At 34.5% G+C, this 27955-nt stretch overlaps 1 protein-coding gene across 2 annotated transcripts in view; it reads left to right on the forward strand.

The window, feature by feature from the left end:
- The window catches only part of SCAPER (S-phase cyclin A associated protein in the ER), a 467237-nt gene that overhangs the window by 124437 nt on the left and 314845 nt on the right, over positions 1 to 27955 (forward strand). For both annotated transcript variants that reach the window (XM_065871326.1, XM_065871328.1), the window contains 6 exons: positions 5438 to 5608; positions 6320 to 6395; positions 6590 to 6707; positions 6982 to 7093; positions 10384 to 10524; positions 25720 to 25875. In XM_065871326.1, coding sequence (XP_065727398.1) covers positions 5438 to 5608; positions 6320 to 6395; positions 6590 to 6707; positions 6982 to 7093; positions 10384 to 10524; positions 25720 to 25875 — 774 coding nt within the window. The remainder of the gene's footprint in view (positions 1 to 5437; positions 5609 to 6319; positions 6396 to 6589; positions 6708 to 6981; positions 7094 to 10383; positions 10525 to 25719; positions 25876 to 27955) is intronic.

Raw genomic sequence — 27955 nt, forward strand, 5'->3', positions numbered from 1 at the left:
GTTTTTTTTTCATTTTTCCCTTGCTGCTTTCAATAATTTTTCTTTGTCTTTAATTTTTGCCAATTTGATTACTATGTGTCTCAGCGTGTTTCTCCTTGGGTTTACCCTGCATGGGACTCACTTCGCTTCCTGGACTTGGGTCGCTATTTCCTTTCCCACATTAGAGAAGTTTTTGACTATAATCTTTTCAAATATTTTCTCTGGTCCTTTCTCTTCTCCTTCTGGGACCCCTATAATGCAAGTGTTGTTGCGTTTAATGTTGTCTCAGAGGTCTCTTAGGCTGTCTTCATTTCTTTTCATTCTTTTTTTCTTTATTCTTTTCCACAGCAGTGAATTCCAACATTCTGTCTTCCAGGTCACTTATCCGTTCTTCTGCGTCAGTTATTCTGCTATTGATTCCTTCTAGTGTATTTTTCATTTCAGTTATTGTATTGTTCATCTCTGTTTGTTTGTTCTTTAATTCTTCTAGGTCTTTGCTAAGCATTTCTTGCATCTTCTCAATCTTTGCTTCCATTCTTTTTCCGAGGTCCTGGATCATCTTCACTATCATTATTCTGAATTCTTTTTCTGGAAGGTTGCCTATCTCCACTTAATTTAGTTGTTTTTCTGGGGTTTTATCTTGTTCCTTCATCTGGTACATAGCCCTCTGCCTTTTCATCTTGTCTATCTTTCTGTGAATGTGGTTTTTGTTCCCAGGCTGCAGATTTGTAGTTCTTCTTACTTCTGCTGTCTGCCTTCTGGTGGATGAGGCTATCTAAGAGGCTTGTGTAAGTTTCCTGATGGGAGGGACTGTTGGTGGGTAGAGCTGACTGTTGCTCTGGTGTGCAGAACTCAGTAAAACTTTAATCCACTTGACTGCTGATGGGTGGGGCTTGGTTCCCTCCCTGTGGTTGTTTTGCCTGAGGCAACCAAACACTTGAGCCTACCTGGGCTCTTTGGTGGGGCTATTAACAGACTCTGGGAGGTCTCTAGCCAAGGAGTACTTCCCAGAACTTTTGCTGCCAGTGTCCTTGTCCCCTCGGTAAGCCACGGTGTCCCCCTCCCCCCGCCTCTGCAGGAGACCCTCCAACACAAGCAGATAGGTCTGATTCAGTCTCCCCTGGGCTCATTGCTCCTTCCCCTGGGTCCCGATGCGCACACTACTTTGTGTGTGCCCTCCAATAGTGGAGTCTCTGTTTCCCCCAGTCCTGTAGAAGTCCTACAGTCAATTCCCACTAGGCTTCAAAGTTTGATTGTCTAGGAATTCCTGCTCCGGTTGCTGGACCCTCAGGTTGGGAAGCCTGATGTTGGGCTCAGGACCTTCACTCCAATGTGTGGACTTCTGTGGTATAAGTGTTCTCCAGTCTGTGAGTCACCCACCCAGCAGTTATGGGATTTGATTTTACTGTGATTGTGCCCCTCCTACCTTCTCATTGTGGCTTCTCCTTTGTCTTTGTATGTGGGGTATCTTTTTTGGTGAGTTCCAGTGTCTTCCTGTGGATGATTGTCCAGCAGCTAGTTGTTATTTTGGTGTTCTTGCAAGGGGGGGTGAGAGCATGTCCCTTTACTCCGCCATCTTGGTTCCTCCTCCTACACTCCAAATTTAGTTTTTAATTGGCCACTGTATACTATAATTTCTTTTTAAACTTAATGCCTCATCATGTTGAAAGATGATACCAGCAGATGATATTAGGCCAAATTATACATCTTAGAGAGAGAACAAGATTAGATAGAGTTGAAATTTGATATGGATTGTTTAAGGGAAAAATAAGAGTTACAGTAATAAGAAAAACAAATATTTAGATTCCATTATAAAGGAATAAAGGGCAACTTTTTTTTAACTTAGGTTTTTTAGTGCGAATGTTTTAAAGGTTAACTAATTTACAGTCATGTAAATAGTGGGTTTAATGTATCGGTAGAAATTGGTCATATTTATATTTTTGTTTTCATAGCTAGCTATCATATTAAATTATTTATTTTGCAAATGGATTCAATGAGAATCAAATTTCAAAAGAGGAAAAAGATCCTATAGTTAAATAAGCATAAAATAATTATTTAAAAATTCTTCTCTCATCATTTTTATTTTGATCACGTAGGTAAAATAAGCTTATGGTAGAGTATTAAAAACCCTTGGTTATTTTGAGAATGACATTTACATACTTGAAGGAAAATAAGTTCTGCTTTACATATGAATATTATCATATCCTTAGAGGTCTTAGAGGAATTTTAACTAAACTAATATTTTGAGAAAATTTTATGTTTTTAATTTGTCTTGGCACAGATACTTCTGTGGGTTGCTCTAGATAAGCATGTCATTGTTTAGGTTCTAAATAGAGGGTTATAGAGAATTGCTGCAGTGTTGAGAAAATTGTTTTCTTTTTTCCCCTTAATATAGTATTGTCACATACATGGTTCAACTAAAAAAATCTGTAGTTCTCTTATTAAACAGAAACCTAAGCAAAAAATGACTGTAAGAATTTATAATAATAAAATTTATTTATTAAACATAAAGGACCCTTTATGTTTAAGGTCCTCTTTTGCCACCATTGTAAAAATGTGCTGATGTAAATCCTAGCTACCATGGATTTATTATTTTAGATTTACTGAAATTACAAATTTTAATGAAAATTTAGAAATTTAAAAAATGATTATGCAGGTATGTATTTGAATTTCACAGTGTGAAAATAGTAGAAGTTGGATATGGATAATTTAATCATTATTTCATCCATAAGCTCTGTTACTCTGTTAAAATCTCTTCAGGTCTTAAGAGGTGAAATAGAAATGTTCTCTGGAGAAGATAAAATTGAGAAGGAAATAGGCTTATGTGAGAATTTACTTTCTGCAAAGTTAAATATATTTAACTTTAATAGTTTTTTTAAATCATTGTTAGGTATGATATTTGTGTGGCACCTTAACAAGTTAGTTTCTGTAATATTCTAGCGTTTACAGAGAAAAAGCTTATGATGCAAAGAAATAGTCTGTCATCTAAACTCTCTCACCCCATTCTCTTCCCCAGGGACAATCTTGTATGTTTTGAGGGGGCAGAGTATCGACAGGGGAAATGAAGTGGGGAGGGGAAGCTTTAAAAAGGATACCCATGTCTAGGCTCCACTCCAGACCAATTCAGTAATAAGCTGAAGCTCAAGCACTTGCATTTTTAATACCTTTATTGAGGTGTTATTGATTTTCAGTAAACTTCACATATTTAAGATATACACATTGATATATTTTGACATGTGTTTATACCTGTGAAATCATCACTATAATCAAGATAATGAAAGTATGGATTGCCTCCAAAAGTTTTCACTTTCTCTTTTGTAATCCCTCCTTTCTGCTCTTCCCTGTTTCCCCTTCCCAAGGTTATCACTATTCTGCTGTTACTACATATTAATTAGCATTTTAAGAAATTTCTGTATATGGAATAATGTAATCTTTGTTTAGCTTCTTTCACTCAGCATAATTATTTTGAGATTCATCCATGTAGTTGTGTATATTAATAGTTCCTTCTTCTTTTATTGTCTTTAGGAGTACTCTTTTGTATGCATGTAACTCAGTATGTTCATCCATTCAATTGTTGACAGATGTTTGAGTTGTTGCCAGTTTCTCTATTATGAATAAAGGCACCATAAACGTTTGTCTTTGTTTTGAACATATGTTTTCATTTCTCTTGGGAAAATATCTAGGTCAGTTTTGTTGATAATATTGTTCAGGTTTCCTTTGCCAATTTTCTGTACTTGTTCTGTTAGTTGAGAGAGGGGTATTGAAATCTCTGCATATATCTGTGGGGCTACTTTTTTTAAGCCAGCTTTATTGAGATATAATTTACATAACATACAGTTTATCCATTTAGAGTGTACAGTGCAGTGTTTTTTAGTATATTCACAGAGTTGTGCAGACATCACCATAATTAGTTTTAGAACACTTCCATCACTACAAAAAGAAACCCAGTGCCCAGTAGCAGTCCTCCCTTTCACCCCACCCTCCCAGCTCTATACAACCACTAATCTGTCTTTTGTCTCTATAGATTTGCCTGTTCTGGACATTTCATAGAAGTGGAATACAATATGTGGTCTTTGTGAATGGTTTCTTTCACTAGGCATATTGTTTTCAAGGTTCATTTGTGTTTTAGCCTGTATCAGTATTTCATTCCTTTTTATGCCCAAATAATATTCCACTGATTGAAAAATGTGGAATATACCACATTTTATCCATTCATCAGTTGATGGACATTTAGGTTTTCTCCACTTTTTGGAATTTATGAATAATGCTGCTTTAAATATTTGTGTACAAGTTTTTGTGTGAACATATGGTTTCGTTTCTCCTGAGTATACATCTAGGAATGGGATTGTTGGGTCGTATGGTAACTTTACATTTAACCTTTGTGAGAAACTATCAGACTGTTTTCCAAAGTAGCTGCATCATTTTACATTCCCATCAAGTTTATTTTGTTTTGTAATTCTATCAGTTTTTGCTTCTTTCATTTTGAAGATCTATTATTATGTTCATAAACCTTTAGGATTGTTTTGTCTTCTTAGTGAATTAACAGTTTATCATTATGAAATGACCTTCTTTATCCCTTGTCATATTTTTTGCTCTGAAATCTACTGTGTCTGATATTAGTACTTCAACTTTCTTTTGGTTAGTGTTAGTATGGTAGCTCTTTTATTTGTAATCTGTTTATATTCTCATATTTAAATTAGGTTTCGTATGGGCAGCATGTGGTTTGGGGTCTTGCTTTTATCCAATTTGAGTCTCTATTTCTGTGTAATGTGATTATTGATATGGTTCCTTTAAATCTATCATCTTATTGTTTTTCTCTTTGACTCATCTGTTCTTCATCCCCTTTTTCCTTTTTCTCCCATCTTTTTGATTAATTTTCTTTTATAATTTATCTTCTTTGTTGGCTTAGTAGCCATAAATATTTGTTATTTCACTGTTTGCTTTAGGGTTTATAGTATGCATATTTAGCTTTTTATAGGGATTTATTAATTAATAATTCTGATGCATATATTTGTATTACATAATTCTAATGCATAATTTTAAGTAAGGTATATATGTTCAGAAAGTGTCATCACCAGTACGGCATAATTTTTTTTTTATATTCCCTTTAAAGTATAATGTTTTTCTTTGGTTTTTCAAATATTTGACCTGTAAATGTTTTGAATTTTGGTGCTCAAATGAAATTCACAGTTTATTATTAATAACAATAACTATTATTTATACAACTTCACAGTTTGTCATACACAGCAGTTTAGTAAAAAGGTCTCATGGATTATTGTATCATTTTATGGAATATAAAATAGTCTTTTGCTTTTAAGAAATTTCCGAGTCATATAACTGGACCCCAAGTTTTATAATTCTAGATCAATGCTATTTTTATATATACTATTTATGATTAGAACATAAAGAAATACTTACTTAACTTTCCAGTCAACTGATTTTGTTTTTAACTTTATAGTCTATGGCAGAAGTTCTTGCTAAAAAGGAAGAGCTAGCAGATCGTCTAGAAAAGGCCAATGAAGAAGCCATTGCTAGTGCTATTGCTGAAGAGGAACAGTTAACTAGAGAAATTGAAGCTGAAGAAAACAATGATATCAATATTGAAACTGACAACGACAGTGATTTTTCTGTGAGCTTTTAGAATTTTTATTCTCTGGGTGATTGAGACTTATACAATAAACAGTAGCAAGTCTTTTTTTAAGCACTTTACCATTACTAAGTGTTTTTATATATAATGCAATTGACAAGTTGGAAGTTGTTTTCTCATTTTACAAATCAAGAAAATGAATCTCAGAGTAAGTAAATACGTAACATTTCTCAGATTATAATTGTACAGATTGAAGAAGAGTCGAAGATATATTTTTCCTTCTGCTAATAAAAAGCAAATGATACATTGCCTTGCTATCACTAGGCGCTCAGGATATATATGTTGATGAGAGGGATTTCTTAAAGAATAAAAGTAATCATGAATGTTTGCTATGTTATCCTATTAAATTTTAATGCCCAACAAATACTTTTTAGCTTTTCTGATGTATGGTCTAAATATGTCAGAATTTATGTAGTAATAGTTTAAACCCAATAGTTTTCTTTTAAAATTACTTGGCTTGTCTCTGCTGTTAATGGCACATAGGTTAGTCTTCCTCTTAAAATGTATAGGCTGTGGTATTTTTAACTTGGTAATTATTGTGACTGTAAGAGGTATGTAACTTTTTTCTGGTTTTGGACTGTTTGCTAAATGAAATATACGAGCAATAGGTAGAAAAATTTCATATATAATTCATTTTATAAGGTTATAATTGGTTCAAATATTTGTTACTCAATTTTTCTTATTACATTTTAGGCCAGCATGGGCAGTGGAAGTGTATCTTTCTGTGGTATGTCTATGGATTGGAACGATGTACTTGCAGATTATGAAGGTATTACATGTTTGTATGTTTGTGTGTGTGTGTTGTATGTATAGGTAGAGGGATATAAAATAGATTATCTTATTACTTGGGGTTTTTGTGTAAAATTAATAAGAGTGGGATGCCTTTTAAAAGTCTGTTCTCAAATGTTGGTTTTATAGAATTATGTGGTTAAGCAATAGCGGTTTTCTTTTTTCTGAAAACAGCTCGTGAGTCTTGGCGCCAGAATACATCCTGGGGGGATATTGTAGAGGAGGAACCTGCTAGACCTCCAGGACATGGAATTCACATGCATGAAAAACTTTCCTCACCATCTCGTAAAAGGTCTGGCCTTTGAAAATTAATTTGAAATGTTTCACAGGAAGGGAACTAGATGTTCTTGACTATTAAATGGAGTTACTACATAATATTTTAAGGTACATTATTCAAGACATTTCCAGATCCATTGAAAAGTGACAATGTTTCTGTGAACTTTTAGGCCAAAGTTAGTTTTGTATATTTTTTATATTTATTTTAAGAACTTTGAAGACTAAAGAAGATATTATTGACTTTATCATGTAAACATTTGTGTCTCTTGTCCATTTGTTTGTATTAATAGAACAATTGCAGAATCTAAGAAGAAACATGAAGAAAAACAAATGAAAGCACAGCAGCTAAGGGAAAAGTTACGTGAAGAGAAAACATTAAAGCTTCAGAAATTGTTAGAAAGGGTGAGTTTTTAATTTTTAGGGAAGTATGATTGCCTTAAATTGATGGGCTTATTTTCAACTTGACTTCTTCTGGTTCGAGAGAAGCTAAAAGAACAATAAAAATATATTTACTAGGAAACAAAAGCATTTCTATCTACTGAGTTACAGAAAGCTACCTGTTAAAGAAAGAAAATAGAATTTGTCATTCTTAAAAAAGCTGGTAAATTGATGTTTTGCTGAGTTCGCATGGATTTTAAAGCTGCGCTTTGTCTTTTGCCATTTTCAGTGGGGGTTTCCTTGGGAAGTCTTGTGCAAAGTGTTCAATGAACTGGTAGGACAGTTTTGAGCTTGAGATGGTCAGATTTGAATAAGTAGGGCACTAATTAGATTTATGGAAGAGATTCTTGGAGTATTTAGAGCAGTGTAACTTCTGATCAGTGTGGTGTAGTGGAAAGAACATGGGCTCTGGAGATGGCCAATCAGGTGAAATCCTGGTTTGAACCACATAATAGGATATGATGCCCTGGGCAAATTACATAACAATACTGCCTTTTAATTTCTTTATCCATAAAATGACAATTATCATTGTTAACCAGTTGTGATGATGAAAGTGGCAAGTAAAACAGTACCATGGTGCTCGGGTGGCTGTTGCTCAGCATATGGTCATTCTTATTGTTAGTAACACATGGCAGACATGAGTACTGTATTAGTTATGTGTGCTGTGTAACAAAGGGCCTCAAGACTTAGCAGCTTAAAACAACACACATTTTCACTTAAAACAACTGCTCAAAGTTTCTTGGGCATGGAAACCAGGAGTGGCTTGTGTTGTTATTTCTTTGTTCAGAGTCTCTCCTGAGGTTGCAGTCAAGCTGTTGTCTGGGGCAGCTGTCATTTGGAGCTGAAGGATCCACTTCCAAACTCTCATATGGTTATTGGCAGGCCTGGATTCCTCTTTAGCAGTTGGTTATGGACCTCAGTATCTTGCCATGTGGGTCTTTCCATAGCCTGATGTTCTTATAACATGGCTGCTACCTTTCCCACAGAGTAATCTGAGAGAAGACGAGAAAGATAGAGAATGAACAAGTGAGCTGCCAAAATGGAAGCTGCACTGTCTTTTATAACCTAATCTTGGAAGTGATATACCATCACTTTTGCTGAATTGTATTGGTCACGAACCTGGTACAGTGTTGGAGGGAAATACACAAGGGTCTGAATACCAGATGGCTGGGATCATTTGGAGCCATCTTGAAGTCTGTGAACTACATATACCTAGCATAGCATGACAGAAGATAGGTAACCTTTATAGTATAGGTGAACTCCTTTGTTACCTTCTGGTCCTAGAAAGGAGGACTAATATGCCTTGGTTAAAAATATTTGCATTACTTATGTTTGTTTTAAAATTGGGAAAAACAATTGGACCAAATAATTTGAATGTAAAAATGAGGTGGCATAAGATTCTCCTTAGTACAGTGGAAAAGTTGGCTGGGAAAGGAAGAAAATCTGTAATTTTTCTCTTTACCTGAATCTCAAGAATTTAATTATTTCAATCAAGATTTTAATCATTTAGATTGAATAGATCAAATATGAAAAACAGTCTCCATGTCATGGGGCTCTATAAGAGTTAATATATTACTTCATTTTAAGCTTTAGGAAAATGTTCTAACACAATTATAATTTCCCTTCTTATTGTATTTTTAATACAAATAAAATTATATACTTTATTTTCTCACTATATAATATAATCTCCAGATACTCATGCAAACAAAATAGTAAATTTTTTTTTTTTTTTGCGGTACGCGGGCCTCTCACTGTTGTGGCCTCTCTTGTTGCGGAGCACAGACTCCGGACGCGCAGACTCAACCACTGTGCCACCAGGGAAGCCCCAAAATAGTAAATTCTTGAAATTGTACAAGACGTTAGAGGTTCTCTGGTTTAATTTTCCCATCAATGTAGGTATCCCTTCAATTATTAAATGATAAATCCCACCTTCCATTTATATAATGAGTTATTGTTTCAACCCTATTCTATACATATATGGTCTCATCTGATCACCACAATACCTCTGTGAGGCACACAGAGTTGAACAGATCCTGAACCCCATTTTTTAAAAAATTTATTTTATTTTATTTATTTAGTTTTGGCTGCCTTGGGTCTTCGTTGCAGTGCACGGGCTTCTCACTGCGATGTCCTCTCTTGTTGTGGAGCACAGGCTCCAGGCACGCAGGCTTCAGTAGTTGTGGTGTGCGGGCTCAGTAGCTGTGGCTCGCGGGCTTAGTTGCTCCGTGGCATGTGGGATTTTCCCAGACCAGGGATCGAACCCATGTCTCCTGCATTGGCAGGTGGATTCTTAGCCGCTGCGCCACAAGGGAAGTCCCCCTGAACCCCATTTTATAGATGTGAAAACGGAATCTAGGAGAGCCTAAGGGCTGTTTCCAATGTCACATGACCAATAATTTGCAGAGCTAGTTACCAATATCACATGACCAATAATTTGTAGAGCTAGAGCTTTAAGGACCTGTTCCTAGCTCCTAATCCAGTACTGTTTCTGCATCATACTTTTTTAGGTGGTTAAATACATTATTATATAGATGAAATTCAACTGAAATGTTAGTTTTCTTCCCATTCATGTTGAGCCAACATTGATTTTCTATAATTTATTCTTATTGCAGGTGCAGGTTCTGATTTCTTGGAGCACAGGACAAGTCTTTTACTTCTATTTGATATTGTTTTAAGGAAGTAAAGGGAGCTAACGTAATTATTCTTCTATAGTCAAAACTCTCTGTTCCTTCAGAGAATGTTTCTTATGCAAATATTTATTTTTCAGACTTCTCACCTTTTTTTCAATTTCTAGGATAAAATTATCTGTCTTGAATTTGGGTTATAGAGCCATTAATGTTTATAAGGATAAGACATATACACTATTTTCATTTTAAGTGTGCTTATAGTGCAGTATAATAATAACAGCAAGTATTTCTCTTGAGCAACGTCTAATGTACTGTTCTAAGAGTTTATGTATATTCACTCAATCTTGAAAACCTATGAGTTAGGTACTACTACTATTATCTTTATAGATAAGGAAACTGAGACATAGGCTAAAAAAGTTGCCCAGTTTATATATCTAGCAAGTGACCATGGTAGATTATGAACTCATCAGTCTGGCTCCATGGGCTGTGTTCGTAATCATTAGTCATGATCCTTTAGGTCTTTCCGCATTCTTGACTTTATAATTCCTAAGCTGTTTATCTGTTTGCACTTCTTGTCAAGTGACTATGTATGCTGAAATTAATGATGTGATAATTCATTGCATATAGGAGAAAGATGTCCGGAAGTGGAAAGAAGAGTTACTAGACCAACGACGTAGGATGATGGAAGAGAAATTACTTCATGCTGAATTTAAACGAGAGGTGCAGTTACAAGCAATTGTTAAAAAAGCACAAGAGGAAGAAGCTAAGGTATAACTTAGGTGCTTTGAACATTGAATTAGTTACTTGAGTACTTTTTCAGTTGTTACACGAGAAGCTAATGTTTATCAAATGTTTATCCTGTGCCAGAATAACAGCATTTTTACATGCTCATTTGATACTTATTATGTGCAGTATCTTATTCTTACAATAATCATGTGAGATATGTATTACTTTTTACAGGTTTATTGAGGTATAATTCACAGACAATAAATAACACATATGTGAGGCATCAGTTTGTTGAGTTTTGACATATATATTCCTGAAACCATCAGTACAATGAAAATAATAAAAAATTCCATCACCCTCAAAAGTTTCTTATACCTCTTTGTAGTTCATTCCTTCCTCCAACTCTGTTACCACGCAATTGCTGATCTGCTTTTTGTCACTATGGATGTTAGCATTTTCCAGAATTTTATATGAATGGAATCATAGAGTATGTACTCTTTCCCCTGGCATCTTTCATTCAACATAGTTATTTTGAATTTTATCCATGCTGTTGTGTATCATTTCCTTTTCATTGCTGAGAAGTATACCATTGTGTAGAAATACCATAGTTTGTTAATCCAGTCACTTGTTGATGGACATTTGTTTTCATTCCAGTTTTTGGCTGTTATAGATATAGCTGCTGTGTAAATTCGTGTACAAATCTTTGTGCAGATGTGTGATTTCATTTTCTCTGGTAAATACCTGATATTGGCAGAGTCTTATGATAGGTTTAACTTTTAAAGAAACACTTTATATACTGTTACCAGCAGTGGATGAGAGTTCTAGTTAGCCACATTCTCACCAACACTTGACATGGTTCCATACTGTAATTCTAACCATTCCATATTAGTCTTTATGTATAGTGTCATGTGGTTTTAATTTGCTTTTTGAACATCTTTTCATGTGTGTATTTCCTATCTGTAGCTCTTACTTGGTACAGTGTTCAAATATCTTTGTTCATTTTTTAAAGTTAGATTGTTTTGTTATTAGTCAAACAGTTCTCTTTTTCAGCTTTTTTGAGATATAGTTGACAAATAAAATAGATATTTACATGGTGCTTTGATATACATATACATTGTGAAAGGATTTCCCTCATCCAGTTAATTAACATATCCATCACCTCACATATTTATCTTTTGTGTGTGTGTGTGTGTGTGTGAACATTTGAGTTCTACCCTCTTAGCGTATTTCAATTATATCAATACAATACAGTGTTATCAACTATAGCTACCATGTTATACATTAGATGCTTAGATTTCATTCATCTTATAATTAAAAGTTTGTCCCCTTTCACCAATCTCTCCCTATTTCTATCTGCCTCCCCCCGGCCTGTGGCAACTACTTTTCTGTTCGCTCTTTCTTTGAGTTTTTTGAATTGAAGTATAGTTGATTTACAATACTGTGTTAGTTTCAGGTGTACAGCATAGTGATTCAGTATTTTTACAGATTATACTCCGTTAAAATTATTACATGATAATGGCTGTAATTCCCTGTAATAGCAATATATCCTTATTGCTTATCTATTTTATACATAGTAGTTTGTATGTCTTAATTCTGTACCCCTAATTTGCCCCTCCCTTCTTCCCTCTTACCTTTGGTTACCACTGGTCTGTTTGTTTTCTATATCTGAGTCTGTTTCTCTTTTGCATATATATTCATTTGTATTATTTTTTAGATTCCAATTATAAGTGATATCATACAGTTTCTGTCTTTCTCTGACTTACTTTACTAAGCATAACGTTCTCTAGGTCCATCCATGTTGCTGCAAATGGCAGAATTTTGTTCTTTTTTATGGTTGAGTAATAGTCCATTGTATATATATATATATATATATCACATCTTTTTTATCCATTCATCTGTTGATGGGCATTTCAGTTGGTTGCATATCTGGACAGAAAATCAATAAGGCAATGATGGTCTTAAATGATGCAATAGACTAGTTGAACTTAATAGATATCTATAGGACATTATATTCAAAAACAGCAAAATAAACATTCTTTTCATGTGTACATGGAATGTTCTCCAGGATAGATCACATACTAGACCACAAAACAAGTCTCAACAGATTTAAGAGGATAGAAATTATGTCAAGCATTTTTTCCAACCACAATGATATGAACCTAGAAATCAACTACAGAAAGAAAAATCTGTTTCGATGAGTTTCACTTTTTCTTTTATATTCCAAATATAAGTGATACCATGCAGTATTTTTCTTTCTTTCTCTGCCTTATTTCACTTAGCATAATACCCTCCAGTTTCACCCATGTTGTGGCAAATAGCAGAATTTCTTAGAGGACTTTGTATATTTTAGATATTAATATCTATGTTTTGCAAATATTTTCTCTCAGTCTACGGATTGCCTTTTCATTTTCTTAAAAGTGTCTTTTGAAGTTTAAAAAATTGGAAAGGTCCAATATAGACTTTTTTTTCCCTATACTTTATGTTTTTCTGTACCCTATTTAAAAAAGTTACATAAACTTAAAGTCACTAAGATTTTTCCTTAAGTTTTATCTAGAAGTTTTAAATTTTACAGTGAGGTCTATGTTCCATTTTGAGTTAAGTTTTTTATATGGTGTGAGGTAGGGTTGAGGTTCATTTTTTTCATATGGTTATATAATGTTCCAGTGTCAGTTGTTAAAGAGACTATCTTTTGTATAATGAATTGCCTTAGACCCTTGTTGAAAAGCAATTGGCTATATATGTGTGGGTCTATTTCTGATTTTCTATTCTGTTACATTTATCTTTATAAATAAAACTTTATCTTCATTACTGTACCTTTATAATAAGTCATAACCAAGTATAAATCCTTAAGTTTTATTTTCTTCTAAAACTACTTTTGCTCTTTTAGGTTCTTTGCATTTCCATGTAATTTATAGGATCACCTTATGAATTTCTACTCCTCCCGCCCAAAAGAGGCCTGCCTGTATTTTGATTAGAATTGCATTGAATATATACATTAATCTGGGGGAGACTTGTCATCCTAATGATATTGAGTATTCTGAACCATATGTCTGATGGCATATATCTCCATTTATTTTGGTTTGTATATATTTTATGAAATTTATCTGCAGTTCATATTTTTAATGCTCTTGTCAATAGTATCTTATTTTAAATTTGTTTCTAATTGTTTGCTGCTAACTTATAGAAACACATTTGATTTTAGTGTATTACCTTATATGCTACAACCCTGCTAAACCTACTAGTTCTAGTTTTATTACTTCTTTTCCTGTATGTTTTTCATTTTTAAATCTCCCTTTATTGCATTAACCAGTACTAGCACAATGTTGATTAATGATGAGAACCAATATCATTGCCGTGCTCCTAATTTTAGGAAGAAAGCGTTCAGTCTTTCACCATTAAGTGTGATATTAGCTGTAGATCTTTCATAGATGTTCTTTATCAGATTGAGAAACTTCCTTTCTATTCCTAGTTACTAAAATTTTTTACAATGGACTTTGAATTTGGTTACCTGCTTTTTCTGCATTTATTGAGATGATATTATGTGTTTTTTTAAGATCTTAAAATGGTGAATTTCAGTATTTGATTGTCGGATACCAAAGTAACTGCAATTCTGGGATAAACCTCACATGGTCATGATATAATATCAGTTTTATATTTTGGTGTGCTTCGTTTGCTAAAATTTTAAGAATTTTTGCATCAATGTTTGTGAGGGATTTTGATCTTTTTTTTTCTTATAATGTCTTTGGCTGCTTTTGGTAACAGAATATGCTGGCCTCCTAAAGTGACTTGGGAAGGTTTCCATCCTCTTCAGTTTTCTAAAGTAGTTTATGTGGAACTGGTACAATTTCCTCCTTAAATTTTTTGTGGAATTTACCAATGAAGCCGTCTGGGCCTGGGGTTTTCTTTGTGGATGAGTTTTTAAAATAAAAATTCCATTTTTTTATATACATAGGGCTATTCATAGTATCTATTTCTCTTGTGTAATTTGTGTCTTTCTAGGAATCTGTCCATTTCCTTAATGACTAACAATATTGAGCATATATTTATGTGCTTATTGGCTATTTGTATATCTTCCTTAGAAAAAAGTCTATTCAAAGTCCATTGCTCATTTTTTTAAATTGGGCTGTTTGTCTTTTTGTTGTTCAGCTGTAAGAGTTCTTTGTATATTCTCAATACTAGTCCTTTATCAGATATATGATTTGCAGATATTTTCTCACACTGTGTAGGTTACCTTTTCACTTTGTTGATAACGTTCTTTGCACAAAAGTTTTTAATGTTGATGAAGTCCAATTTATCCATCTTTTGTTTTATTTTTTGTACTTTTTGTGCTAAGAAATTATTGCAAAATTCAAAGTCATGAAGATTTACCTCCATGTTTTCTTCTAAGAGTTTTATGGTTTTAGCTTTTATATTTAGGTCATAGATACATTTTCAATTAATTTTTATATACAGAATGAGGTAGGGGGTCTGCCTTTATTCTTTTGCAGGTGGATATCATTTGTCCAAGCACTGCTTCTTGAAGACACTATTCTTTCCCCAGTGAATGGTCTTGGCACACTTGCTGGAAATCAATTAGCCATAGGTGTACAGGTTTATTTCTCTTCTCTCAGTTCTATTCCACTGGTCTATACATCTATCCTTATGCTGGTATCACACTGTTTTGATTACCGTAGCACTTCAGTAAGCTTTGAAATCAGAAACTATAGTCCTCCAACTTAGTTCTTTTTCAATGTTATCTTAGCTATTTGGGGCAACTTGCAGTTAGGATGAGGATAAGCTTTCCATTTCCATAAAAAAGTCCATTGGAGTTTTGTTAGGATTGCATTGAATTTTTACCGTGCTTTGGAGAGTATTGCCATCTTAATAATATTAGATCTTCTAATCCATGAACACAGGATATCTTTCCATTTATTTAAATCTTCCTTAATTTCTTTATGGAGTGTTTTCTAATTTTCAGCACACAAGGCTTTCACCTTCTTGTTTAAATTAATTCCTAAGTATTGATTGTACTCTTTTGGAGGTGACTGTAAATGGAATTGTTTTCTTAATTTCATTTTCAGATTGTTTACTGCTAGTGTATAGAAATACAATTGATTTTTATATATTTATCTTATCTCCTGAAACCTTGCTTGAACTTGCTCATTAGTTGTAATAGCTTTTTAGTGGATTCCTTAAGATTTTCTATATTCAAGATCATACCATCTGCAACTAGAGATAGTTTTACTTCTTCTTTACCAATCTGGATGGCTTTGATTTTTTTGTTGTTGTTGTTGCTTATTGCCCAGGATACAACCTGCAATACAATACTGAATAGAAGTGGTAGGAGTGGACATCCTTGTCTTGTTCCTGATCTTTGGAGTGGGAGGCATTTAGTCTTTCATCATCAAGTATGATGTTAGGTATGGGGTTTTCATAGATACACTTCAAAGATTGAGGAAGTTCCTTTTTACTTCTAGTTTGTTGAGTGTTTTTATCATGAAGGGGTATTGGATTTTGTCAAATCCTTTTTCTCCATCTATTGCAAGAATAATGTGGTTTTGTCCTTTGTTCTTTTGATATTTGCTGTGTTACATTAATTGAATTTCATATATTTTATATATTTGTCTAATTTTTTAGTTGTTTAAGGTGGGAGGGTGCATCTGGACCCTCTTACTCCATCATAGCTGGAAGTGGAAATTCTGAACTATGTATTATTTTTATATTTTAGAGGAGCAGTCTGAAGGCAGATTGTTGATGGTCACACAGTCAGAATTAAAATCCTGATATTTGTGGTTCCAAAGCCTATGCTTTTACCACTGTTCTTATTATTGGTTTAGTATTTTCATTTTGTGGTCTTTTTTTTATATGACTTGTATGAATTTTGATCTGTCTAATTGCCTAATATATTTACTTTCATTATAATCTCATTAAACCAAAGTGGCTCCTATAAACATATTAACCCAAACTATAGTTTAAATAATTTCCGTCAAGATAAGTGGTTGACTGCTGGTTGTTTTTACATAAAGATATCAGCTCCATTTTCAGTTTTAAAAATTCTTAATAATCCAGGTTCACTGAGTTAACAGTCTGTACTAAGATTTTTGCTAATATGAAATTCTCCTTTAAAACCCTGCTACCAACTGCTGCCCTGTTGGTTCTCTTAATTTTCATTGCTTTCTCTTCGATAATCTCTGAAACTCTCTTTTGAAATGTATTATATCTACAAAGAAAAGAAAAATAGACAATCTAGTTTTTTCTTGTTCTCATTCATTTAAATATTTTATGAATGAATTGTTCTTAGTATAATTACATAAATATCTTAAAAGTTTGTGTGAAACATTGCTGATTACTTTCATCCCCAGACATTTTAATCTATGAGACAAAACCTCCTCCTACCTTTGGTTTTATCACATGCCAATATTTCCCAGTCTTGCCTGATTATAACAGTAATATGAGTTGTTAAAAAGACAGATTTCCAAACTTTGCAGGTTTTTTTCAGTAATGCTAGAGTGGCCCCTGAGGAGCTTTATTTTTTTATAAGCCCCCCAGGTGATTTTTATGATCAGGAAATTTGGTTCCACATATATCAAACAGTTGCTCCTTCTTCAAAAGTAATTTTTCATCATAATAGTGAGGACTGAAGTCTCTGGAGTTAGATAAATTTGGATTCAGGTCCTGACTCTACCACGTAGTAGCTGAATGGTCTTGGGTGTTATTTCAGCCTCTCAGCCTATTTGTTGATCTGTAAAATAGGAATAATCTTACCTATATCTCAAAGAATTGCTGAAAGGATTAAATTAGGTTGTGCGTATTGTGAAGCAGTTAATGCCATCCTTGGTATGCTGTAAATACTCTGTAAAATATTACAATTTCATAGAATGCCACATCCTATTTGTGTTCCACTTCCTAACTTTTCCTTAAGTCCCTAATGCATTTCTGTTGTTTTATTACTAATCCAGAAGTTCTAATAATCCAGTGATTTAAAATATACTTAAGTTCCACTAGAACTTAAGAATATGTCCTTGAGATATACCAAATATATTTATTTCAGTCCTGTGTAAGATATTTTTTCCACATATTCTTTTTTGTGAGTTCTTGGCATAAATTAACAGTCTTTTCAAATGTCTTAGTTCTTTCTTGGATACACAGATGATTGAAAATAAGTCATCTACTATTTAGTTGATAGTGATTATTATTATAGGCAGAGTTACTCAGCACCCGATTTTATCATTTATTTAATAGTATAAAAGTGGCTTTTATTTTCAGTTTCTTAATGGTCTCATTGATAGCTTTTCAGATGCAATGTGTCTACTCATAATTACAGGGTTTTGGGGGTTTTTTTTGAGGAAAAGACATCTTTTTCCTTATTTATGGCAGTAGCCTTTTCCTTGTGCTGTGTCCTCTTGCCTGCTTTTAAAATTTGCTTCATCAGTTATCTTCTTGTGCCTGCTCCTTTGCTTTCTTCCTCTAGACTGACTACTTCCACCTGTTCTATAGATTACCTACTCTTTCCTTTTGGAAATCACTAGATTCCTAGAAAGAGCTGTCTGTGCTCATTTCCACTACCTCATCACTCCTGTCTTCTTGAATTCCTTATGACACCATTTTTCCTCTATGCTATACTGTACTTTCCTTTCAGAATGTTACTCTGTTATCACTATGTTTAAAAGCCTTTTCTGGATCTGTTCATTATCAACACTGTTATGTATTTTTTTCTAGAACACTTTCTTCTGCGCTATCTTGGTTTTCCTTCTGCTTTCCTAACCAATGCTTTACTATCTTCCCTTTTTCTTTTGCTGCTTAAATGTTACTGCCTTCAGTCCACTTCACTTATTCCTTTCCTTGAATATCACAATCATTCTCATTGCTTCAGCTATCCTCTCTGTAGTGACTCCTAGATCTGCATTTAACCCCACTCTCTCAATGAAGCTCTAGACTCAGTTACCTATTGCTTGATGATTGTATCCAGTGAAACTCATCAGCTCACCACCCCTGTATCCCAAATCATTTGCCTTTCCTGAAATTCATATTTCAGATGAATGGTATCACTAGTCTCTCATTAATCTAGACTTGGAAAGCTTGTGATCATTTATCAATATTTGCAGTTGTTATTCTTGCCTTTTGTCCCTACTCCCTTCAAATTAATCTTTCTTAAGGGCATTATTGTATTACCTCTCAACTTAAAAATCTTTAGGGACTTTCTCTTGTCTTTAAGTTTTAGTGTAAATGCATTAGTCTAGCTTTCTTTAATACTGTTTTATATGTAGAATAGTGGCCATATTGTTATGAAAATGGTTTATTCTCATTTTAAAGAATTCGAGCAATATGTAGCAAAGGAAACTCAAAATCCCACCCTCAGAAATAGCTACCATTGACATTATAAATACTCTTCCAGAAATCTCTTTAGAATAATGTTCAGATTGAATGAATAGATAACTTTATAAAATAGAATTATACTATTAGGCTTCCCTGGTGGCGCAGTGGTTGAGAGTCTGCCTGCCAATGCAGGGGACACGGGTTTGAGTCCTGGTCTGGGAAGATCCCCCATGCCGCAGAGCAGCTAGGCCCGTGGGCCACAACTGCTGAGCCTGCGGGTCTGGAGCCTGTGCTCCACAACAAGAGAGGCTGCGACAGTGAAGGGCCTGCACACCACGATGAAGAATGGCCCCCGCTTGCTGCAACTAGAGAAAGCCCTCACACAGAAACGAAGACCCAACACAGCCAAAAAAATAAATAAGTTAATTAATTAATTAAAAAAAAGAATTATACTATCCATGGTACTTCTTAATAAGAAGTATTCATTTCTATTTTAGTTCCATTTTAAGAGAAGGAAGTGACGTGGAAGTAAAATGGAGGGACTTATTGAATTTGTAATAAATGTTTCTTTATCACAAGATCTCCTCCCAACAATTTTCATAGTTTCATTATTTTTACATTGTTAAGGTTTATAACATTTACATTTTGCTCTGAAACTATAAATTCCACAGTTTAGTTTTCCTTCTATGTATGAATGGATGCACAACTTGCGTAATCCTCCATTCATGAGTTCTTTGTTTTGACCTGGTTGGCTGGATTTTATTAACAAGTAATTTTTTCAGGAAGAGGTTATTGTGCTCTATTCCTTGAGTTCTTAGGTATCAAAGGCCTGTGGCATTTCTGAGTACATCTTGGCTAGAGATCAGATTCATGGTTCAGAATATCTTTCCTTCGAAGTTTTGTAGGCATTATTCCATGTTTTTCTAGCATTAACTAATTCTGTGGAGAAGCCTGAGGCCAGACAGATTTTTTCTCCCTCTTTCTCATAGATGACTTGCATTTACTGCCTGGAAGCTTAAAAAATTTGTGCTTGTTCCTTAATGTTTTGTGATTTAATAAGGATATTCTTGGTGTTGATCTTCTGAATAAATTCTTCATGAAATAAAGTGGGCTTTCTCAATTTTCAGTATTTCTTTTTTTCAGGGAAAATTTTCTGTATTATATATTGGAATATTTTGTCTTTCTTAACTTTACAGATATTATTCTTACATTAGGTCATCTTAACTTGTTCTCCATGTTTAAAAATTATTACTTACACATAAATTTTCATTTTAAAGTCCATATTAACTGTGATTATAACAAGCCTTTCCTCTGTTAGTGATTTGACTTTTTACCATCTTTGCTCTGTTTCATGCTTTTTCTAATTTAATTAATTCTGTGATTGTGTTACTTTGGCCTAAGTTTCCTTAACTCTCTAGTCTTTCTTTATTTTATCATGTCATTTTATCATCTGTTTTGCACCTTTAAATTCAGGTTCGTGTTGACTTCTTTTTACATTACAAAGTTTGCCTAGGAGATATTCTGCTGTTTCTTTGGTTATGTTTTCTTCCAGTTAATTTCCATGAAACGTCTTATTTATTTTTTTACTTACTTACAGTTTGATTGAGATATCATTGACATATAAAAATTGTATATATTAAGGTGTACAACTTGATTTTTTTTTGTTTTTTCGGTACGCGGGCCTCTCGCTGTTGTGGCCTCTCCTGTTGTGGAGCACAGGCTCCAGACGTGCAGGCTCAGCGGCCATGGCTCATAGGCCTAGCCGCTCTGTGGCGTATGGGATCTTCCCTGACCAGGGCACGAACCCGTGTCCCCTGCATCGGCAGGCGGACCCTCAACCACTGTGCCACCAGGGAAGCCCACAGCTTGATATTTTGATATACATATACATTGTGGGATGATCACTACAATCCAACTAATTAAAATATCTGTTACCTCTACTTAGTTACTGTGTGTGTGTGCGCGCACACATGCTAAGAAGATTTCAGATCTATCTTCTTAGCAAATTTCAAGTATATAGTACAGTACTATTAACTATTATCACCATGCTGTACATTACGTCTCCAAACATATTCAACTAGCATAACTAAAATTTTGTAGCACTTGACAAACATCACAGATTGTATTTTTTATGCTGCTTTTGCGCATTCTTCCCTCTGAATTTTATTTTATTTATTTTGTCTGGAGCATTAGGTCTCATTTCTTTTTCTTTCATCTTGATTATGTTTAACATGTGACCCTTGATACATTATGATTAATTTTCCTTGAGCATACCTGTTTGTCTTATACTTTCAGTATACCTTGAGAAATGATTATATTGTTAATTTACTTATGAAAGTAGTTACATGGGATGGAGATTGGGAAATCTTTGCTAGAACTGTATTCAAACTTTCTTGTTTCAGTTTGTAACATATCTAGTGATAGGTTTTATTTCATCCAACATGGATTCCTGGAGTCTATACTTCTTTCAGAGAGAGTAAGCTTCAGAGTTTGTTTACTTCCCAATTTCACTCTACCTTTTTCACTGTGGCATGTCTTCCTTCTGGCTTTCAAGAATGAGAAATTTGACCCCAACAGACATTTTCCAATTTTTTATCATTAACTGTACTTTACTCATAAAAACTTTACTCTCCTTTACCATTGATCTATATTTCTGTTTTTGTGCCAGTACCATACTGCCTTGATTACTGTAGCTTTGTGGTATAGTTTGAAGTCAGGGAGCCTGATTCCTCCAACTCCATTTTTCTTTCTCAAGATTGCTTTGGATATTTGGTGTCTTCCACGTTTCCATATGAATTGTAAAATTTTTTGTTCTAATTCTTTGAAGAATGCCAGTGGTAGTTTGATAGGGATTGCATTGAATCTGTACATTACCTTGGGTAGTATATTCATTTTCACAATATTGATTCTTCCAGTCCAAGAACATGGTATATTCCTCCATCTGTTTATGTCATCTGTGATTCCTTTCATCAGTGTTTTATAGTTTTATGAGTACAAGTCTTTCGCCTCCTCAGGCACATTTATTCCTGGGTATTTTATTCTTTTTGTTGCAGTGGTAAATGGGAGTGTTTCATAAATTGCTCTTTCTGATTTTTCGTTGTTGCTGTATAGGAATGCCAGAGATTTCTGTGCATTAATTTTGTATCCTGCAACCTCATTAAATTCATTGATTAGTTCTAGTAGTTTTCTGGTGGCATCTTTAGGATTTTCTATTTACGGTGTCATGTCATTGGCAAACAGTGACAGTTTTACTTCTTCTTTTCCAATTTGTATTCCTTTTATTTCTTTTTCTTCTCTGATTGCTGTGGCTAGGACTTCCAAAACTATGATGAATAAGAGTGGTAAGAGTGGACATCCTTGTCTTGTTCCTGATCTTAGTGGAAATGATTTCAGTTTTTCACCATTGAGTATGATGCTTGCTGTGGTTTTGTCATGAACGGCCTTTATTATGTTGAGGTAGGTTCTCTCTATGCCCATTTTCTGGAGAGTTTTTATCATAAATGGGTGTTGAATTTTGTCAAAAGCTTTTTCTGCATCTATTGAGATGATCATATGGTTTTTATTCCTTAATTTGTTAATCTGATGTATCACATTCATTGATTTGCATATATTGAAGAATCCTTGCATCCCTGGAATAAATCCCACTTGATCATGGTGTATGATTCTTTTAATGTGCTGTTGGATTCTGTTTGCTAGTATTTTGTTGGGGATTCTGCATCTATGTTCATCAGTGACATTGGTTTGTAATTTTATTTTTTTGTGATACCTTTTTCTGGTTTTGGTGATGGTGGCTTCATAGAATGAATTTGGGAGTGTTTCTCCCTCTGCAATATTTTGGAAGAGTTTGAGAAGAATGGGTGTTAGCTCTTCTCTAAATGTTTGATAGAAGTCGCCTGTGAAGCCATCTGGTCCTGGACTTTTGTTTCTTGGAAGATTTTTTCTTTTTGCGGTACACAGGCCTCTCACTGTTGTGGCCTCTCTCGTTGCGGAGCAGAGGCTCCGGATGTGCAGGCTCAGCGGCCATGGCTCACTGTCCCAGCCGCTTCGCGGCATGTGGAATCTTCCCGGACCAAGCATAAACCCGTGTCCCCTGCATCGGCAGGCGGACTTGCACCCACACCGCCACCAGGGAAGCCCTTGGAAGATTTTTAATTATGGCTTCAATTTCATTACTTGTGTTGGGTCTGTTTATATTTTCTAATTCTTCCTGGTTCAGTCTTGAAAAGTTTTACCTTTCCAACAATTTATCCATTTTCTTGTGATTGTCCATTTTATTAGCCTATAGTTGTTTGTAGTAGTATCTTATAATCCTTTGTGTTTCTGCAGTGTCAGTTGTGATTTCTCCTTTTTCATTTCTAATTTTATTGATTTGAGTCCTCTCCCTTTTTTTCTTGATGAGTCTGGCTAAGGGTTTATCAATTTTGTTTATCTTCTCAAAGAACCAGCTTTTAGTTTTATTGATCTTTGCTATTGTTTTCTTTGTTTTTATTTCATTTAATTATGTTGGTGGGAGTGTAAATTGATATAACCACTATGGAAAATGGTGTGGAGGTGTCTTAAAAAAACTAATAATAGAACTACCATATGACCCAGCAATTCCACTACTGAGCATATACCCTGAGAAAACCATAATTCAAAAAGAGTCATGTACCACAGTGTTCATTGCAGTACTATTTACTATAGCCAGGACATGGAACCAACCTAAATGTCCATCGACAGATGAATGGATAAAGAAGACGTGACACATATGATAGAGTATCACTCAGCCATAAAAAAAATGAAATCGAGTTATTTGTAGTGAGGTGGACCTAGAGTCATACAGAGTGAAGTCAGTCAGAAAGAGAAAAACAAATACTGTATGCTAACACATATATATGGAATCCAAAAAAAAAAAAATGGTACTGATGAACCTAGTTGCAGGGCAGGAATAAAGAGGTAGACATAGAGAATAGACTTGAGGACATAGGGTGGGAGGGCAAAGCTGGGGCAAAGTGAGAGTAGCATCAGCATATATACACGACTGAATGTAAAACAGTTGGCTGGTGGGAAGCAGCAGCATAGCACAGGGAGATCGGCTTGGTGTTTTGTGATGATCTAGGGGGGTGGGATAGGGAGGATGGGATGGAGGCTCAAGAGGAAGGGGATATGGGGACATGTGTATGTGTATGACTGATTCACTTCGTGGTGCAACAGAAACTAACACAGTATTGTGAAGCAATTATACTCCAATAAAGATCTATTAAAAAATGTACTCTCTAGCAAAACTTTACTGTTCAGACTCAATATATGTGAAGTTGAGGATGAGGTATATAGTTTAATATCTTGTACCTAATTGTCACTTATTTGGTGTATGTTGAAGAAAAATGATTTGTTTGTTTACTTTGTTTTGTCATCTCAAACTCATTAGAATAATGTACATACCTATTAAAACTTAATGTAACTTGTATAATGTCAAATCACAATGATATTAAGTAACTATAAAATGGTTTCTATAAAAATCTTAATTTGTCTCTTAAAAACATTTCAGTGGAGGCCTAAATAGACATTTCTCCAAGGAAGACAATATAAATGGCTAACAGGCACATGAAAAGTTGCTCACCATCACTAATTATTAGAGAAATGTAAGTCAAAACTACAATGAGGTACCATCCTACACTGGTCATAATGGCCATCATTAAAAAGTCTACAAATAACAAATGCTGGAGAGGGTGTGGAAGGAAGGGAACCCTCCTACAAAATTGGTGACCATGTAAATTGGTACAGCCACTATGGGGAACAGTATGGAGGTTCCTCAGAAAACTAAAAATAGAGTTGCCATATGATATAGCAATTCCACTCCTGGACATATATCTGGACAGAACTATAATTCAAAAAGATACATGCACCCCTATGTTCATAGCAGCACTATTTACAGTATCCAAGACATGGAAACAACCTAAATGTCTGTTGACAGATGAATGGATAAAGAAGATCTAAATATATACAATGGGATATTACTCAGCCATAAAAAGAATGAAATAATACCATTTGCATCTATGTGGATGGACCTAGAGATTATCACATTAAGTGAAGTAAGAAAGAGATGACAAATACCATATGATATCATTATTCGTAGAATCTAAGCTATGGCACAAATGAACTTATCTATGAAACAGAAACAGACTCACAGACATAGAGAACAGACTTGTGGTCGCCAAGGGGGAGGGTTGGATTGGGAATTTGGGACTAGCAGATGCAAACTATTGATATTATATATAGAATGGATAAACAACAAGGTCATATTGTATGGCACAGGGAATTATATTCAATATCCTGTAATAAACTATAATGGAAAAGAATATATGTATAACTGAATCACTTTGCTGTACACCGAAACTAACATAACATTGTAAATCAACTATGCTTCAATAAAAAAATATATTTCCATGGCAGACCTTTACTCTAAATCAGGGGTCCCCAACCCCCGGGCTGCGGACCGTTAGCAGTCCTGTGGTCTGTTAGGAACCAGACCACACAGCAGGAGGTGAGTGGCGGCCAACCAAGCGGCTTCATCTGCTGCTCCACATCACTTCCGTTACCACCTGAACAGCGCTTGCATTACCGCCTGTACCATCACTTGCATTAATGCCTGAACCATCCTCCCACCACCTCCGTCTGTGGAAAAACTGTCTTCCACGAAACCAGTCCGTGGTGCCAAAAAGGTTGGGGACCACTTCTCTAAATCACTTCTTACTGCGGCCTATGGGTTTGTTATGTACACTGGATTATTATCCATTTGGGGGATAAGTATTGAAAGAAAAGACTATAAGTCGTTCATTTTTTGGTCTATGCCTTAAAACTGGTTTGTATTATTATATAAAGACTGTTAAGTTTCTTATTTTTGTGATGTGCCTTAGAATTAACCTGATTTGAAACTCACTTTCTCCGTTTTTTTTATTGCAGGTAAACGAAATTGCCTTTATAAATACCCTCGAAGCCCAGAACAAACGCCATGATGTTTTATCAAAATTGAAGGAATATGAGCAGAGGCTTAATGAGTTACAGGAAGAGCGTCAGCGAAGACAGGAAGAAAAGCAAGCACGTGATGAAGCTGTTCAGGTAGAATTTTATTCAGCAAGCATTTATTGAGCACCAGCCATTTCCTAGGCTCTGACTCAGGTGCTGAGGATATAAAAAGGAGTAAGACCAAGTCTGTGTTCCCAAGGATGCATGGTTTAGTGTAGCACGGTTTGGAAACGGGAAGTCTGATTGCCAAGGCAGTGTGTACTCCTTCAGAAAGGGTTATCAGTGTTTTTGTCAATTTGAATCTCTAGTCTCAACCAGATGAAGGACTAAATTGCTCTGGACAGATTATTATCTATTCTTTTCTAATTGGGTTGGGCAAGAATATGTTCCTTTCGTCCCTTACAAATGGATTGTGTTTGAACCAATGTATATAGCCTTAATAACTGGGCAATCTTTATGCTTATGACAAGGAGCACCTGTCATATATTGGGCAGTGTCATCAGGTACTTTAACCTCTGTAGCATACCCTAAGTTAGCTACCATTTTCAGGATGGGAAGAAGACTTAACACATAAACTTTAGTGATGGTTTTAAACTATTTAAATCTTCCTCAAGATCAAATATGGATGCAGACATACTTAATCTATTATGACTAATATTTATTTGTTTATTCATTCAGTCATTTATTGAATTACTACTATAATCTGTGTGCTGTGCTTTGCTCAAGGACATGAAAAAGATATATCCTTGATCTCAATGGGAAGACATATATGTAAACAAATCTTAACCCGTAGGATTAGTGTAATAGTAAAGACGTTTTTGGAAGCACAAAGGAGAACCTGTTACTCAAATTGAGAGTGGCAAAGACGTGAGAACATCAGCAAAAGCTTCCTGGAGGAGGCGGTGCCTCAACTAAGTTTTGAAAACTGAGACAGTCGTAAATGGTGCAAAGTAGGCATTCTATGCAGGAGATGAGTGAGTATGGCATGTAGAGTTAGGGACCTGACCATGAAGAGCTTTGTTGTTATGTTAAAAGCTAGGGATGTTGTTGATGTTTCATGCTTCTTCATGTCACTGGTAATTTTAGGAAATTAAAATATCATTACAGTTTTCAAGTTTATTGGTTACTTTATGCTCTTTTTGTACACTAGCAAGCAGTCCCATATTCACCCCAATCTCTATTTGATTTGAGTTCAAGGTCTCATTTTAATCTGAGTGTCAAGCTAACTTATGTTTAAAAATACAGGATACTACTTTTAGAGAAACTTCACCTTTTCCTCTCAAAGGAGCAGTAAAAAATTCATTTTTATCATTTAAAAGTTAATTACTCATTAACTAACATTCTTAAATGAGTAAATGAAATAGGATATTTGAATTTTTAATTTGAGCCATCCCTTCAGCTTTATTGCTCTTTCTTTTTCTGCATCAAACCAATTTATAAAAATAATTATTTTTTTATATGCCAATAAAGATGTTAAAAAAATTATTATTATTTTGAAAATTGTGTGTTACTTTTGAGCAACCATTAGGCATTAATAATTCAGAAACAAATGAGATATGATCTTTACCTTTATGGCAAATAATACAACATAGTGTGAAAGTGTAATAGAAACCTGTACTGTATAGGTTACAGTGGTATCACAGAGTAGGGAATAATTAGCTCTCTTGGTGGGAGGGGAATGTCAGGGAAAGTTCAGTGGAAGAGGTAACTTCTTAACTGGATTTTGGGGGGAAATATATGAGTAATATTGTATATTTTTGAGTAGACATCTTTAGTTACTTTTTCTGCATTTATTTTGCAGATTTGAAATATAACAGTTATCTTCTGTTTAAAAATGACGACTCTTATTTTATAATTTGGAACATTTATTAAGGCGTAAAGGAAAGCAGTTATTTTCTGAAAGTAGTAAGGAATCTTCTGAACTCACTAACACGTAAAATTTTTTTGACTACTCAGACTAATTTTTATCTTTAAAAATGTAGAAATTTCCTATGGATTTAATTTTCAGTGAAAAATTTAAAATGTATGTACATAAGATACATAAGAGATAACTGATACTAGAAAAATTCATTGGTAATATATAACATATATATAAAATTAAAAAAATTTAAAAATATGTAGTCATTACTATATGTGCAAGGAGATAATGCCAAACATTCTGTAAATACAATAA

Source organism: Phocoena phocoena, chromosome 2 (genome assembly GCF_963924675.1).
Source record: "Phocoena phocoena chromosome 2, mPhoPho1.1, whole genome shotgun sequence".
In the NCBI taxonomy this organism is placed as follows: Eukaryota; Metazoa; Chordata; class Mammalia; order Artiodactyla; family Phocoenidae; genus Phocoena; species Phocoena phocoena.